At 42.3% G+C, this 14,576-nt stretch overlaps 1 protein-coding gene across 1 annotated transcript in view; it reads left to right on the top strand.

Annotated features, from left to right (window-relative positions):
- The window catches only part of ROR1 (receptor tyrosine kinase like orphan receptor 1), a 715,144-nt gene that overhangs the window by 649,435 nt on the left and 51,133 nt on the right, over positions 1–14,576 (top strand). The window contains exon 5 of the mRNA XM_078669199.1: positions 9,490–9,617. Within this exon, the coding sequence (XP_078525325.1) occupies positions 9,490–9,617 (128 nt within the window). The remainder of the gene's footprint in view (positions 1–9,489; positions 9,618–14,576) is intronic.

Below are 14,576 nucleotides of genomic sequence, written 5' to 3'. Positions count from 1 at the left end.
TGTGTTGCTGCTCCGAAACCAACTTTTCCATAAAGCGAGAGAGGTGGCTAGCCAAAATCTTCGCAAACCATTTGGCATCAGTATTAATAAGTGAGATCGGTCGGTACGAACCACAAGATGCAGGTGGCTTATTTTTCTTTTTAAAAAAAGGCACCATACCTGTTTCTCCTATTTCCTTAATAACTCGTACAATCAATGGGGTTAGAATGTTTTTGAAAACTTTATAGAATTCAATCGGGATCTGATCATCCCCCGTAGCCTTCCCCGTCGGGAGAGATGCCAAGGCTAACCAAATATCCTCTACCGATATCTCTTGCTCTAAGTGGGCGGCCTCCTGGGCTGTTAACAATGCAATTTGAGCTTTATCTAAATAGCCAGAGATCTCCCCTTGGTCAGCCACGTTTGAGGGAGCATATAGATCTTCGTAAAAAAGAGCGAATAGTTCCAAAATCGCCCCGGGTCCAGTGTGAATCACATTATCGACCCCTTTAATCTCAGCAATCCTACTTTTTAGATTTTTTATCAGCAATTTAATAGGCTAATACTCTTCCAACTTGTTCACTGTATTCATATGGTTCAGAACGGAATTTATTAAAGATAACTGCCACCTTTTCTGTAATAATCCCTAATGCTTTATCCTTTGCTTCTCCTAATTTCAAATAAATTGAACATTGATCCTCATCCTGTCTGCTAACAGATTGAGCATGAGATAGTTCCAAGCCACTTTAAGTAACCAGGGCCGCCTTAACAAGGGCCTCTTTGGCTTTGTTCTTAAATAGTATAAATTGCCGAGTAATATCTCTGGCATAGGCCTTCATAGAATCCCAGATCATATTTGAAGAGGCCGTACCAAGATTAAAACTCATAAATATGTCCAAGAGTTTCCCCATATATAAGATGTGTTCATCATCAGTTAGTAAATAGCGTAGAAAAGAAAAAGGACAGCCTATCTTAGTAACTATTGACGTTTGGGTTGTTAATAGTATTGGGTTATGATTAGGGCTCCAGGTTTTATGGTATTTATTTTTTTAGCATTTCCGTCTGTATTTATCCATATTCATTTTTTGCCCACTTTATCTGTATTTATCCATATTTATTTTGTGTTTTGCGGATAAAGAAAGTTGTAAAACTGTACAGTTCCATATTTATTTAACTGTTTGACACACATTCATGCTTTGATACCTGTCTGTTTTAGCTATTTCAGCTGCAAAATATTATATAACAAAATATCCACTGGTAAACATTAGCATTATACCACAAATGTATTCTTTAATGAAATTGCATTCTGTTTTTTGAATTTCCCTTTCTGTCCATCTGCCTATAATTCATGAAATACAGCACATAGTCACTTAAAATAAGCCCAATTTTCTGTATTTATTCACTTTTAAAAATAAATGCAGACAGAAAACACATTATTTTCTGTCTGTATTTATCTGTAAAAATCTGTAAACATAGAAAACCGGGAGCCCTAGTTATGATCTGAAGTAATCTTCGGGCAAATCTCCATCTTCGTTGTATTCAAAATCACATTACTAACACATGCCATATCCAACCTTGAGTATTGCCTATGTGGGCAAGAATAAAATGAAAACCCTGGGGAATTTAGATATAGAGCTCTCCAAGCGTTTTGTAAATCATGGAGCCTTGCCAATTCCAAAATTGACTTCCGCACTTTCGACATCCTAACAACTAATCGTTGTTAGGTTGTATCTAACCTCTGATCCATAATACAATTGAAATCGCTCATGACTATTAGTGTTCCCTGGAATTCAAGTAAATTAAGCATAAGCGTATTATAAACCACAGGGTCATCTATATTAGGCCCATATATCACTGCTAAAACATATTTGATCCAATAAACCACTAGTTGAGCAATAGCCCTCCTTTCCTTCACATCGGTCATAACCCAATCAATTTCATACTGCAAAAATGTGCTAGCTAATATAACCACCCCTCTTATTGACACTGTTTGAGCTGAGCAAACAACAGTATGATTGCCTAATTGATTAAGCAGTGTCCGGTCCTTAAATGCAATATGAGTTTTCATTAACAAAACAAAGTGAGGGCGGTACATTTTTATCTCTTCACGAACAAGTTGGCGCTTACGAGTAGCATTCAGCCCAGATACATTCCAACATAAGAATTTAATCACTGCCATTTTATAGCATCGAATTCAATTTGTGCAGATTTCTTTAAAACCCCTCGAAAAACCACTCTCCCTAAAAAGAAAAATGTCCTGCTTAAATCCCTTGCTTTTTCCCTGTGCCATCTCATTGCAATTACAAGTCTTTCTTTTGCTATACTTATTATGTACTTCATATTTCATATGTATTGTTTATATATTTTTATACATTGAATCAAGTCAAAAGCATGCAAACACAGAGAGTAAAAGGGTGCTATTTACTAGCTGAAATGGTACAAATTTTAAATAAGTAGTTGTAGAAATATAGGTAATAGAGCAGGGTTCTTAATATCTCAGTTTTTGGGTATAATCATTAAATAAACCCCACCATTGTTCGAGCAATTATCTACAGAGCAATAAATCATAAAATACTTTTAGTTCAGTCAATAAGGGAATTAGTGTGAGTTAAAGGGTTTTATTTTCAATTCTTTTAGTCTTTCATCCTTTTATTCATTAGGGATTAATCTTTACATTTCAGCATTAAAAGTTAATATAATCCATCAATTAATATTTTATTATAAAATAGAACAGAATGTTTGTTAAAATAATAGTTAATATAGTAATAATACAGCAAGCATGGTCCATAAAGGAAAATTCCCTATTCTAAATTAAGTTGGAATAATAAAAGAGAAAAAGGTGTCTGTTGAGAAACCCATGAAGAGCGCTGATGAGAGAATCAATGTGCAAGCATGAAGCCTTTGCATTTCAGACTGTAAAATATTCACAGTCATAAATCAGCAGACATAAGAGAAATAGGCTAAATAACCTCAGAGCAGACTGAGTAACTCAGAGATGAGCCTCCAACCAGAGATTCGGGAAAGGAATCCTGAAATCCCAGCTGCTACTCTAGGTGGACGCACCAATATAAACACCCAATATTCTATGTTGCAACATTATTTTCTTCCCTCTTCTTCATCCTCCAATAGAATTTCAGCAAACTCCTAGGAATAGGCAAACTCCATATTTTCCCATACAGGCACAATAGACTTTCAGACGTTAAACCTTGAAAAGTTATATCGTTGAAAATTTGTGGTCCAGACAGTTCTTCTCATGAATCATCCTTGTGGTCACCTCCTCTCCTCCCTGTGAGAGCTCAATATCAGCTGTCTAATACAAAACAAGTGTCTATTCACTAGCTAACAGAAGGCTTTTGGAAAAATACAACATCTGAAACAAAGAGAAAAATATTGTGTGCAAACGATTTAGAGCTCGTTGAATGAGTTACACCAAAAGTAGTGGATATCCCAACCACCGTAATACAAGTGCCTTTGGATATAATCTACTTATGATTCGGGGAGGGAATAACTTGTACACCAAACTCTAAATCAAGCCCTATATCCAGAATGACAAAGTACTTTGGTCACCTGAATTACATGGCATGAGGTTGTCATCCTAGGACCTCTTAATGTGTTGTGACGAAGTGTTCTTGAAGAAGTGTATCTTCAGCTGTTTCCTAAATTGAAGAAGGATTGAACTGTTGGATCGAATGGGGATTTGAGTCCCTGTTACATTATGAGCCAGTAGCTGCTTTCAGAAGCAAAACTGATATCCCATTGTGAAATATTCCCGTACACAAAATTCTCGTATTACTTCCAGAAATGCTAGGCTGGGAATCTGTTTAGGTCACTTAGACAGGACTTTAAAATACCGCACCGCCTCCAGTAATGTCCTGAACCTTAGCTGTAAGAGATATTTCCCTCTTAGTCTTAAAAGCGAATTCAGGGTTTGTGAAAGATCTGTTCAAGTGCTCCCTTGAGATACCCGCGCAGGACTGTTGCTGGCATCAAGGAGACTTTTAAAGATGGGAAACTGAGCAGGATTATACCAAGCACGCAGCGGGTGCGCCTTTTTAAAATGTATTTTGTTTTTGCTGGGATAAGGATTGCAGGCTGGTATTTTGCCCCTATTTACATTATATTGGTTATGGCACATAATTTATTGATGCAAATTTCGGCCAGAATGGTTTTTGTGCATAATGTCTTTCAAAAGTACCTCGTTTTGGCTAGCGTATTCTATGATAAAGACTGCAGAGCTAATGTTTTGCTTTCTGTTTACATTGAATTACGATTGCCACTTATAATATCACTTATGCAGATTTTTAAACAGTGTATTTTGCACAGCTAATACTTTTCAACAGTACCTTTTTTGCTTATGTACTACTTTTTAATAAGTATCTCATTATCATGATCATTTGAATGATGAACTGTGAGTCTTGTTGCAGATTAAACACCACAAAGCAATGATATTTCTTGGTAAGAATTCATGAAAAGCGACAACATGCACTATTTACATGCAAAATGGTATGCTTAAAATTGACTTTTTTAATGAATTGTAAGACAGAGTGTGGCAATTTTCTCAACTCAACTATTAGGTGAGCAACATATGCAGGAGTTGGCCTAAAGGCTGGGGTGGTTGACCTCGAATCTGGGGAGCTGGGTTCGAGTCTCGGCAATGGCGCTGGACGTCCTGAGATTCTGGGCAGACCACGTGGTCTCCACAAAAATGAATGTGTCCTCATGTAATGTAACTGTTACTATGTAAAGCGCTCTGATACCCGATTCAGGTCAAGTTCACGCTATATAAAACTCTGTAAAATACATTTTAACTCTTTCCGTGCTGATGACGGAACCGCTCCGTCATCAGCCGCAGTAGCGCTGTGCTGATGACGGAGCGGTTCCGTCATGGCCCGCCCGACACGCCTGCGCGGTGCTGATTTCGTGCCTGCGTGGCGCTGATTTCGCGCCTGCGCGGTGCGTTCTATTGAGCGGGCGGGGCCATGACGGAACCGCTCCGTCATCAGCACAGCTCAATCGAGGCTGGTGACGGAGCGGTTCCGTCACCAGCAGGAGCGTGCCGCGCGGCCCCCCGACCCCTTAGCGTTGCGGCGGAATAGCCGCCGCAGCGAAGAGGTTAAAAAAACATTCAATGTGAAAACAGACTTTCAGAGTTAATGCATTATTTTTTGGTTTGTGTGGCATCGACAGATAGGCTAACTTTAATCAGCACATTTCATTTATTTGCAAGCCTATAATATTTAAGTATGATTGTCTACTACATATTTTGCATTTAGCAAGTGTGTTACTTAAACTAAAGCTTTGCACATTATTAATGTAAGCATTGCTTGTTAGCGAATACATTTTGTGTCAACATAGGGGAATGAAAGAATGAAGAAGGGAGCAACAAGTGGGTGAAAGTGAATATAGGAAAAAAGATTGATACATGCAAAGGTGCTAAAAGATGCTGCCATGGACATGATAGAGGAGGGAACGAGAAATGGGTTAAGGAGGAGAAAGGGATTAAAGAAAAAAATAGGATGTACAGATAGATATTACAGATTAAGATGAGAAGGTGGCTACAGAACTAGGAAATGTCAATCTAGATATGTTTCTTATTTTTCCAGAGTTGAAGATATTCTTGCCACCTGAGATCTTTTTGTAGAGAGTTCCAAAGAGGTGACACCAATCAAGATCCTAATTTGAGACACCTCTAATGTCATGGTCAAGTCATAGCTTGTTGTATGGATCAGCGAAAGGCTACTGAGAGACAATATATTATAAATGTAATTCCGTTGCCTCTATTTAACGTATTAGCCGTAATCTTTTAAATTGAGCCATTTCTGTTGGTAAGGATATTTAGTAATAGTTGTCCTTGAGGAGCCAGCTCCATTCCTTCTGCACACTTATGCCAATAACACTCAACTTTTTGAGTAGTAATTATTCAATCTTTCTAGAGTGTCCAAGGTACTTCCAAACATAGCTGCATTGCGCCAAACACAGTTCCACGTTGATCCCAAGTTAGGGCACACTGTCTTCTCTCAACCAACTGGTTGCTATTTCTGATTCTAACCCTCCAGGAAACACGTCTTTGGTGACACTAAATAACATATTTGTATTTCCCCTCATTCTCAGATTCAATGACAAGTGAGATGTTTACTTTCCCTGTTTCAGGACCTACCTGAGCCCAACTGACCAGGTTCTCTAAACCATTCTAGCACTTGTACTGCTCAACTAAAGAGGAAACCCATTAAGTTACATGCCAGTTCATATAATGTAAGGTCAGCACTTTCTTTCAATTGTGATAGGATATGAAATAACTGAAGATCATGAATCCATTAAATGTAACATCTGTGCCTAAGAAAAGACGTGTGTGGATGCAACATAGGGAGACACTTTCCTTACATTTTCCAAAAGTAAGATTGTCAGTTTTATTTAAATATATTAGTTTTATATTTAAATTAGTAAAAGTTGTCAATGCAGTCTTTTATTTTCGAAATTATGTCAATTGAATTGATAAGAAAAAGGTGATATTTACACATTAAAAACTATGCATTGAACACATTTGTAGAGGATAATTTTAAGTATATCATGGACAATTTCCCTTGTGACCGTGCTCCTTTCTGAACTTGTGTCTTGTCCATTGGTTGCTTCCGGCAAGCTCTTTGCTCCTCCCATTAACAGTGTGACTGTGTGAATGGGTCCTTGGGGGTCTATGGGATGCTTTGGTGTGGCCTTCTTGTTCCTTCTAGCCTCTGCAGCCTTTTTGTTTTGGGTTTCTTTCTGGGGGAATTCTATTTATGTGTTGAGCCATGTGTTCTGGGACATTGGGCCACAGGTGGTGTCCCCACTGCTCCCACAGTATGCTAGGGGTTGAAGTGTTGATGTTTTCTATGCTGCTCTATCTCCTTCTCAATTGTTGGTTCTTGCTTGGTTTTGCTGTAGGTGGGTCTTCTGCCGGTGCCTTCTGCTGTTCCTGAGTTGAGTCATCCGCTTAGGGGACTCTGGTGGCTCCCCTGTGCTTCTGTGGTCCCAGTTGGTTGTTCAGCATAAACCTTGAGGTGCAGAGTCCTTCTGCATTCTTCCCTTGGTTGGTGTTTTTTTTCGTTTATACTTTTTGACCAACCTCCCATTTTCAGTGTGTTTTCAGGTTCTGGACTTCCCTTGTGCTTGTTGTTGGGTTTGGTGCTTGATGATTAACCCACTCTGTGAGTTCTGTGTGTGCTGCTGAGTGTTGTTTTGTTGGGGCTTTGATTTCTCTCCCCCTGACCCTTTGATCATGTGTCTAGTTGCAGGCTCTCTCATGTGCTCTCTTTTGGGCACAGGACAGGCACTGAACCTGCTCCAGGTTGGGGTTGTTTGGTTTCTAATGTCAGGTTCTCTGTTGTTTCACAACCACTTTGGGCTTGTTTTATGGGCATCCTCCACCTGACTGCCTTCCTGTGAGCTCTGATGCACGGTGGATGCTCCTTGATAGGTGTCATGCATGTCTGTCATCATCTTGGCTTGCTTCCTTCTATGGCTTGCCTGAACCTGGACTGTGTGTGTGAATATACTACCTCTGGGAGCACTGTGATTCCTTTTATATGTGCATGATACATTGAGATGAGTTACCCTCTTTGTGTGATTACCTGCCATTCTCTTACTTAATGGAGGCTGTTGTCCTTGCTTCTGTATGTCTACTTTAGTTGACCTTTGAGTCCTGGCTCAAGCTGATGTGCTCTTGTAATTCCCTTGTTTTGGGTGAGGTGTGGCCTCATGCCTGTTGGAATGTCAGTGTGGTAATGGGACTGCATTTGATTTTGGGGCAGTGATCACATACCAAGATCTGACTCCAAGCCTTTCCATTGGACATTCCTGTCACAGACACCACTTCATGCAGTGAGGGGAAACATCCTTTAAAACGCAACTTTTACCACGCAGTGCTATTACAACGCAGGTTTTACAACGAAAACCATTACAACGCATTGTGCTGGGGGGCGCTCTAGGATAGGGAATAGATTTAATTTACTATCCAACACCTTCCCTAGTGTCCACGGGGACTGGAGTTGGAATAGTAAATTAAACTATTCACTATCCAGCACCCCAAAGCGCTATGCATTGTAATGGTATGCGTAGTAAAACCTGCGTTGTAACAGCATGCGTGGTAAAAGCATGCGTTGTAACGTCATACATCCTGCAGTGAGTAATGGTGATGGCTACTGCATTGTGCACATGTGTATTGTTGCTTTGCTGAGGGGGAAAGATGTGCTAGGTTCTAATATGTGATTCTTAGAACTACCTAGTGGACCCTTCTGGATCTTTCACCATAGGTTTCTTGGCCAATGGCTGGCTCAGTTTTCCTTGGATTTTTTAGTTGCCTTCTGTGAGGTGGTTCTCGCTGTCACCCACGTTGTTCGGGTCCTACTTCTCTGGGCGCACTGCTCGGCTTTCTATTGTTTTTACTTTCTAGTGTATATCAGCTGATTTTTCCATTGTCACTTGGGGCGCTATTGCTCTCCTGAATCTTTCAGTACGTTTTGTTTATTGGTGCATACTGTGGTGGTCATCTGCTTTGATGGATCCTCATGATGTAAGGATTGGGCAAAATGAGGAGAAGGTAATTCTTTAATTACTTACTGGTAAGCCCACTACTCCATTTCCTCTTCCTTCTCCTAGTCCTTGCTACAGTGGCATAATGCTCAACGATGGGGGTCCGCCTGCAGAATGTGAAAAGAGGTGGCCCCTGCGTCTCACAGATATCTTTGGCTGTGGGCTAAAAGGGGGTCCCCTGAAACCTTAGGGGGCCCTTGAGGGTAGCCTCCCACACCTCACCCTGCCCGGCAGGGGCTGCAGGGGCCTGAGTGGCGCCCCTGTCTATCTGTGTACCACCATTCAATCAATAACTGTGTGTGATTCTGCTTTGGTAGTCGACGCAGGAGGATTATGGGTAAAGGTGATCGTATATTAGGCCCATTTGGAGAGGAGGAGGTATTTTTTTTTTTAGGTAGTCAACCTAAAACGTTTTTCTCCAGGGTGTGGGGACACCGCATGATGAGAGGATGGGACGAGGAAGCGATTAACAGGTAAGAGTCATTTTGCCTGGAGGAAATGTCGGGACCCATACGAGAAAATGTTGCTGGACAAATGCCACATTACCGTTCAGCATATTACAGCTACGTGTTCCTCTGTGCAAAGATGTACTGATAAATTGTTATATAGAGCATAAGTGAAAGTTGAGATGGACGGATTATTTTAGGTCGACGGGAGATTTCCTCAAATTTACCAAAGTCTTTATAATGTTTTCCACACTCAAACTTCAGTTGTCTGATCCTTGATTTAAAGTCACGGCACGGAAACACTTAAAAATGCCATGCTTTAAAAAAAATGGCGTAAGGAAGTTAGTGTGTGTATGTTATGCTATATTTGATATACGTAGTTACCTAATAATTCACTGTAAAATCAAAATGTACCAAATAAACGCTCTGTCGCCATCTAGCGGATTTTTATTGCATGGCGCGTCTACTTAATTTCTTGTGTGTTAATTTATTTCAGCGATGAATATGAAGAGGATGGATTTTGTCAACCGTACAGAGGCATTGCCTGTGCTCGATTTATTGGTAACCGCACTATTTATATGGAATCCTTACATATGCAAGGAGAAATCGAAAATCAGATCACAGGTAGGCACTTGCTCATTTTCTGCTGTTTTATCACATACTTATCTACACTCTTCCAAAGTCTCAATGTTTCATGAACTAAACAATGCATCAGCTCTGAACGATAATCTATTTCCTTCAATACGTATATATTGGACCTGAATGATTTGTAGATTTTTAATTGGGAAAACCTAGTTTAACATTGTGCTGTTAGTATTAGTAGTCGCATGTAACTTTTTAAATGTCTATTTATTTCAGCTATTGCCTTATTTTATTTTAATGGTGCGACAGATTCAGGAAAATGTGCAACTGCTCACTAAAATATAAGCAATATTAACATTCAAATGGATGTAAATTACTATATCTCTTTTTATATAGAAATAAATAAACATTGAATGGTGTGAATTGTGAAAATGCCAACCACCCAATAATCACACCTATACATTGTGAGCCTGATCACCACTATCCCACATTTTGTGGATGCAAATTGCTCCTCTGCTACTTTGCGTTAACACAAGTTGCATTAATAAACTGCTGGGCCCTTCTCGAACTCCCACCCTCCGTTAGATCTGTGGCCCATTAATCAGAACTGCTAAACAAAACTGTAAACAACTGGAAAGGAGATGGTGTTCCAGCAAGGAGATGACTGACAAGACCACTTTGAAGACAGCCCTCAACCTCTACCAAAGACAGTTGAGAGAATCAAAGGAAAAATCCTTAGCCTCAAACATTGAGTCAAGCTCCAATAACAGGAAACAACTCTCCAGCATTGTTAAACAATTCTCCAACCCCTCGGCTGCAACATACATCATTATTACCCTCTCACATTAACTCTGCGACAACCTCACAAACTTCTTACTGGACAAGTTGGCCAACATCTATAGGAACTTCAAATTCCAGCACAAGGCCACCAACTTCTTAAAACAATGCATCATCTCCGCTACCACCACAGACATCTGACCATTCAATTGGAGTCAGCTCAAAACACTGCCTTCATCATGACCTGGGTCCACTTAGGGGCCCCTACCCCACCAACCCATGCCTCCACCAAATCTTCAACCTAGGTGAAGCCAGAATCAGCCACGCACTCACCACCTTGTTCAACACCTCACTTACCGCAGGCACCTTCCCCAAGGACTGGAAACACACAGAAGTCAACGCCCTTACAAAACAGTGATGGATGGAATGCTTGAATTAATCTTAGCCACTGGTGATCACTCGGGCCGCATCACAATCAATCATTATTTTGCACACCACGCCACTTCAGTTTGGACTAAGCTCTATGCAAATCAGTCTTGACCTTGCTCTAATAGGAAGAGTCTAGGCCGAACTGCTAAGCCAGGTCCTTCCTGAACTGGCACACCAGCAACCGAGGACTGACAGCACCCGACTGATGAGCCCATAACTAGGGTGACAATGGCCCTGGGTTGCTTGTGTTGAGAGGCCCTGCGACTCCCATATCTCACAGATAGTCATTGGTCTGGGGCTGATTGGGAGACCCTGGAATGGTTGGAGATCCCTCTACACCACAGGGGCTAAAGGGGCTGGTTTATGCCCCCTGTATAGATGTAATGTCAAAGAAGCTAATAGGGCCCTTCTTGCCACTCTTGGCTAATTTCACTTTAGGTGCAAACTCCCATTTGATGAAATCCTTAATCATATAGAACTGCCTTATAAAGCAGAAAGGTTAGTATGAAGTGCATTGCCGTTACCTACAGCCTGGAAACTTGGGGAATATAGTTGATGATATTCAAGCTATGATTATCAGGTGATGAGATACAATGAAGAGCCTTAGTTTCTATCACTTGGCCCATAACCTGCACTATAAAGCCATATTGTGTATACTCGTCTGGGGAGAAATGGCAAAAAGGACAAGTTGTTTCCTTCTGCAAATAAATAAACAAGCAAAGAGTGTCTTATGGTTGCATTAAACCACATTAAAGAGCAAAAAAGGGGGGGGGGGAATGGCCTCACTTAGGACATTAAAGAAAGCCCTCCCTCACCACCTAGTGATGACATGCTTCATCATCGGGCCCCACCAAAGAGACCGAGTGTCTCTTTGGTGTGCTACAACGCCAGGGCTACTGCGGAGCAGGTTAGTGAGATTTAGGACGTGTTTGTGCAAACTAAACTAATGGGTGGTGAGGGTATTAAAAATGTCTGTAGTGTATCAAAAGGAACTTTATTCTATGATCACTAAGGACATTATATTAAAATCTATGTGTATGGAAGCAGTCCACATTAAGTTGAGTGGTAGATTCCTGGATATCAGTCGACATGTTTCTTGCCACAAAACGGTGTAATTTTACCAGGCAATTCTTCAGGACTAAAAGTGTGTTTAAACCCTGGCGGTATGGACGCGCTAAGGCCCACCCTTGCCTAGGGACGTGTAAGTGAAAATAAGAAAAAAAGGTGAAAAAGTGCAAAAAATTAGGAAGAAAGGATTGTCTCCCTAATCACTCCTGGTTTAGGAGGCTTCAACTTTACGGTTTCTGCACCTGTGAATAAAAGGGACTTGGACACACATGTAGAACAGGACATACATTTAGTATTTGTTCTGATGGTAATCGTAAATCTATGGTGCTCCAAATGCGGTTCAGAAAATTCTGCAAATAGTCAAAAGTCCCAAAGAAAGCTTGCAGGAGTATGTATGATGTACATGAACAGAGGTCAGATGCAGGGCTGTAGCTTAGTCAGTTAGATTGTGGTTGGGGGGGGTGAAAAGATTTCCTAACCATCACTGCCATTGAAATGGCAAAATGGATGAAAATATTCTTAAATTGAAAAAGGTTTTGTGCACCACTTAAATGGCATCCACTCATTTGTTTATTCTTGGCTTACTTTATGCGAGAGGGAAGAGAAGGGGTGGGTGTATAGACGCTCTGCAAAATTTCATAGAGATGCGTTTCTGTGCTATGAGGGCTGCTTATTTGTGTGGAAATCCAACCACAGACACTTCGAGCCTAACAGGAGGCCCTTGAACCCAACTACATACACCAGAATCCATTTATTAGGGGGGACGTCACAACCTAGACAGGCCGTTCCCGCCCCTGACTACTACCACTGTAACCTCTAATGCGCAGGGCCTCACGGACAGGCTTGTTCACTGGGCACTGCTAGACATTTTGGGCACCTTCAACCCCGACACACAGGTCTACTCATACTACTCCATGGTACATAAACTCCATGTGCACTTGGCCCAAATAGTAGGCTGTCCCGCTCTACTTCCCTTAGTTCGGCAGACAGAATACCTCGGACGGACACACTTCGATCATAACCCCCAGATGCTGAAACACCTGGGAGGCTGAGCATCCTCCGGTCCCCACACAGTGACTCCAAATCGCAGCACTGGAGGACCCAGCGTTCCGCTCAACCCTAGGAACGGTGATCCTCGACATCAACGATGTGCCTAGACAGATGACCCATATCCTACGGGACTTTGTGGCCATATAAGGGCTGAAAGTAAATGTCGCCAAATCCAACCTATATGCCTGCGCAGAGGGGAATTGCGACCCTGGACTTGTGCTGAACGGGGGAAGGGTAGGGTGGAGTGCGGGCACATTCTGATACCTAGGCATAAAAATATATCGTCGCACACTCCCTCTTGCTGTGACAGGCAGAGTAGCACTCGTGAAAATGGTGACCCTGTTGAGATTCCTTTACTACTTTGCGAACCTGCCCATATATGTGCCCCCCTTCTTTGCCACTTTAGAGAAGATGGCCAGAGACTTTATATGGGGTTCCGGCCGACATAGGGTGACAATGAAGAAACTATATTTGCCCACGGACCAGGATGGCATAGCGGCCCATGCTTTGAACACTACTACCTGGCAGCCCAACTGCAGTGGATAGCCAGATGGATGCCAGACCGACAACGAGACGACACGGCAACTACACGCCCACCGCGCACATTACCTCAGCTGCTCAGATTCTTCCATCCCGGCGCAAAAACAAGACCGACAGAATCCCTGATGCTCAACGGGGCATACAGATGCTACTGCAGGAGCCTCTACATAACCCGGCACATAACACACCCTATGCCCCCAAGCTCCCTTTAGAAGGTACCCCTAGAGGTCAATCTGCACTCACAGCTACTGAGTAACAGGACTGGCATGAGGCAGGCATACCATCCCTTGGAGACCTATATTGCGGTGGGTCACTTGTTCCCTACGTTTCAAAGATAGAAGATCAGGGGCTCCCCCCAGTCCAATTCCTTCTACACTGCTCACTACTGACTGAACTGTTGGAGAAATGGAGAGACCTCAATACTGATCCACAAAAACACCTCACCGTGCAATACATACATGTCATGGGATGGGGCAGGCATCTCACACTCTGGTTCACGGCCTCACTTAGGCAGCATGCAGCGATCCGCCTAGACCCCCTCTGGCATAAGTGGGAGCATGTTCTAGGCCGTCGAGTCTCAGATGTAGAAGGGGCGAAGGTGCTGTCCAGCCCAGTGAACATTCCCAGAAACATGAGATTCAGGAAGATACAATAATATATCACTCAGAGTGGGTATTTCACGCCTGCCAAAATCAATAGATATTTCAACCGCACTGACTCTGCATGCCCAGGTGCACCACCCTTGATGCCGACCTCATACATAGGCTCTGGAGCGGCACCAGCCTCAGCGCATACTGGAGGGAAGTAGCAGATACACTCCACACCTGCACTGAACGCAATATACCCTTTGATTGGGCGACATACCTGTTACACAAATTCCACAGAATCCCCCCTTGTACAGGCGTGGAGATACTCTGTGCTTGCATGGGCCAGAGCGGAAAGCATAGCAATCCAGCGTGAAGAAACCATGGGCCTAAGAAAAGTCCCAATCTCTGCAAGCTGGGACGCGATTCTGATGGCGCTGCAGCAAGGCGTAGACGTACCAAATCCGACCCCGCAAGCGACCAATTCAGCAGAATAGTATCACACGCACAAACCACATTTCCACTTCAGCCCGTGACACTCAGCCTGAGGCCA

The sequence above is a fragment of the Lissotriton helveticus genome, chromosome 1_2 (assembly GCF_964261635.1).
Source record: "Lissotriton helveticus chromosome 1_2, aLisHel1.1, whole genome shotgun sequence".
Taxonomy (NCBI): domain Eukaryota; kingdom Metazoa; phylum Chordata; class Amphibia; order Caudata; family Salamandridae; genus Lissotriton; species Lissotriton helveticus.
This window is presented reverse-complemented; position numbering and strand designations above follow the sequence as displayed.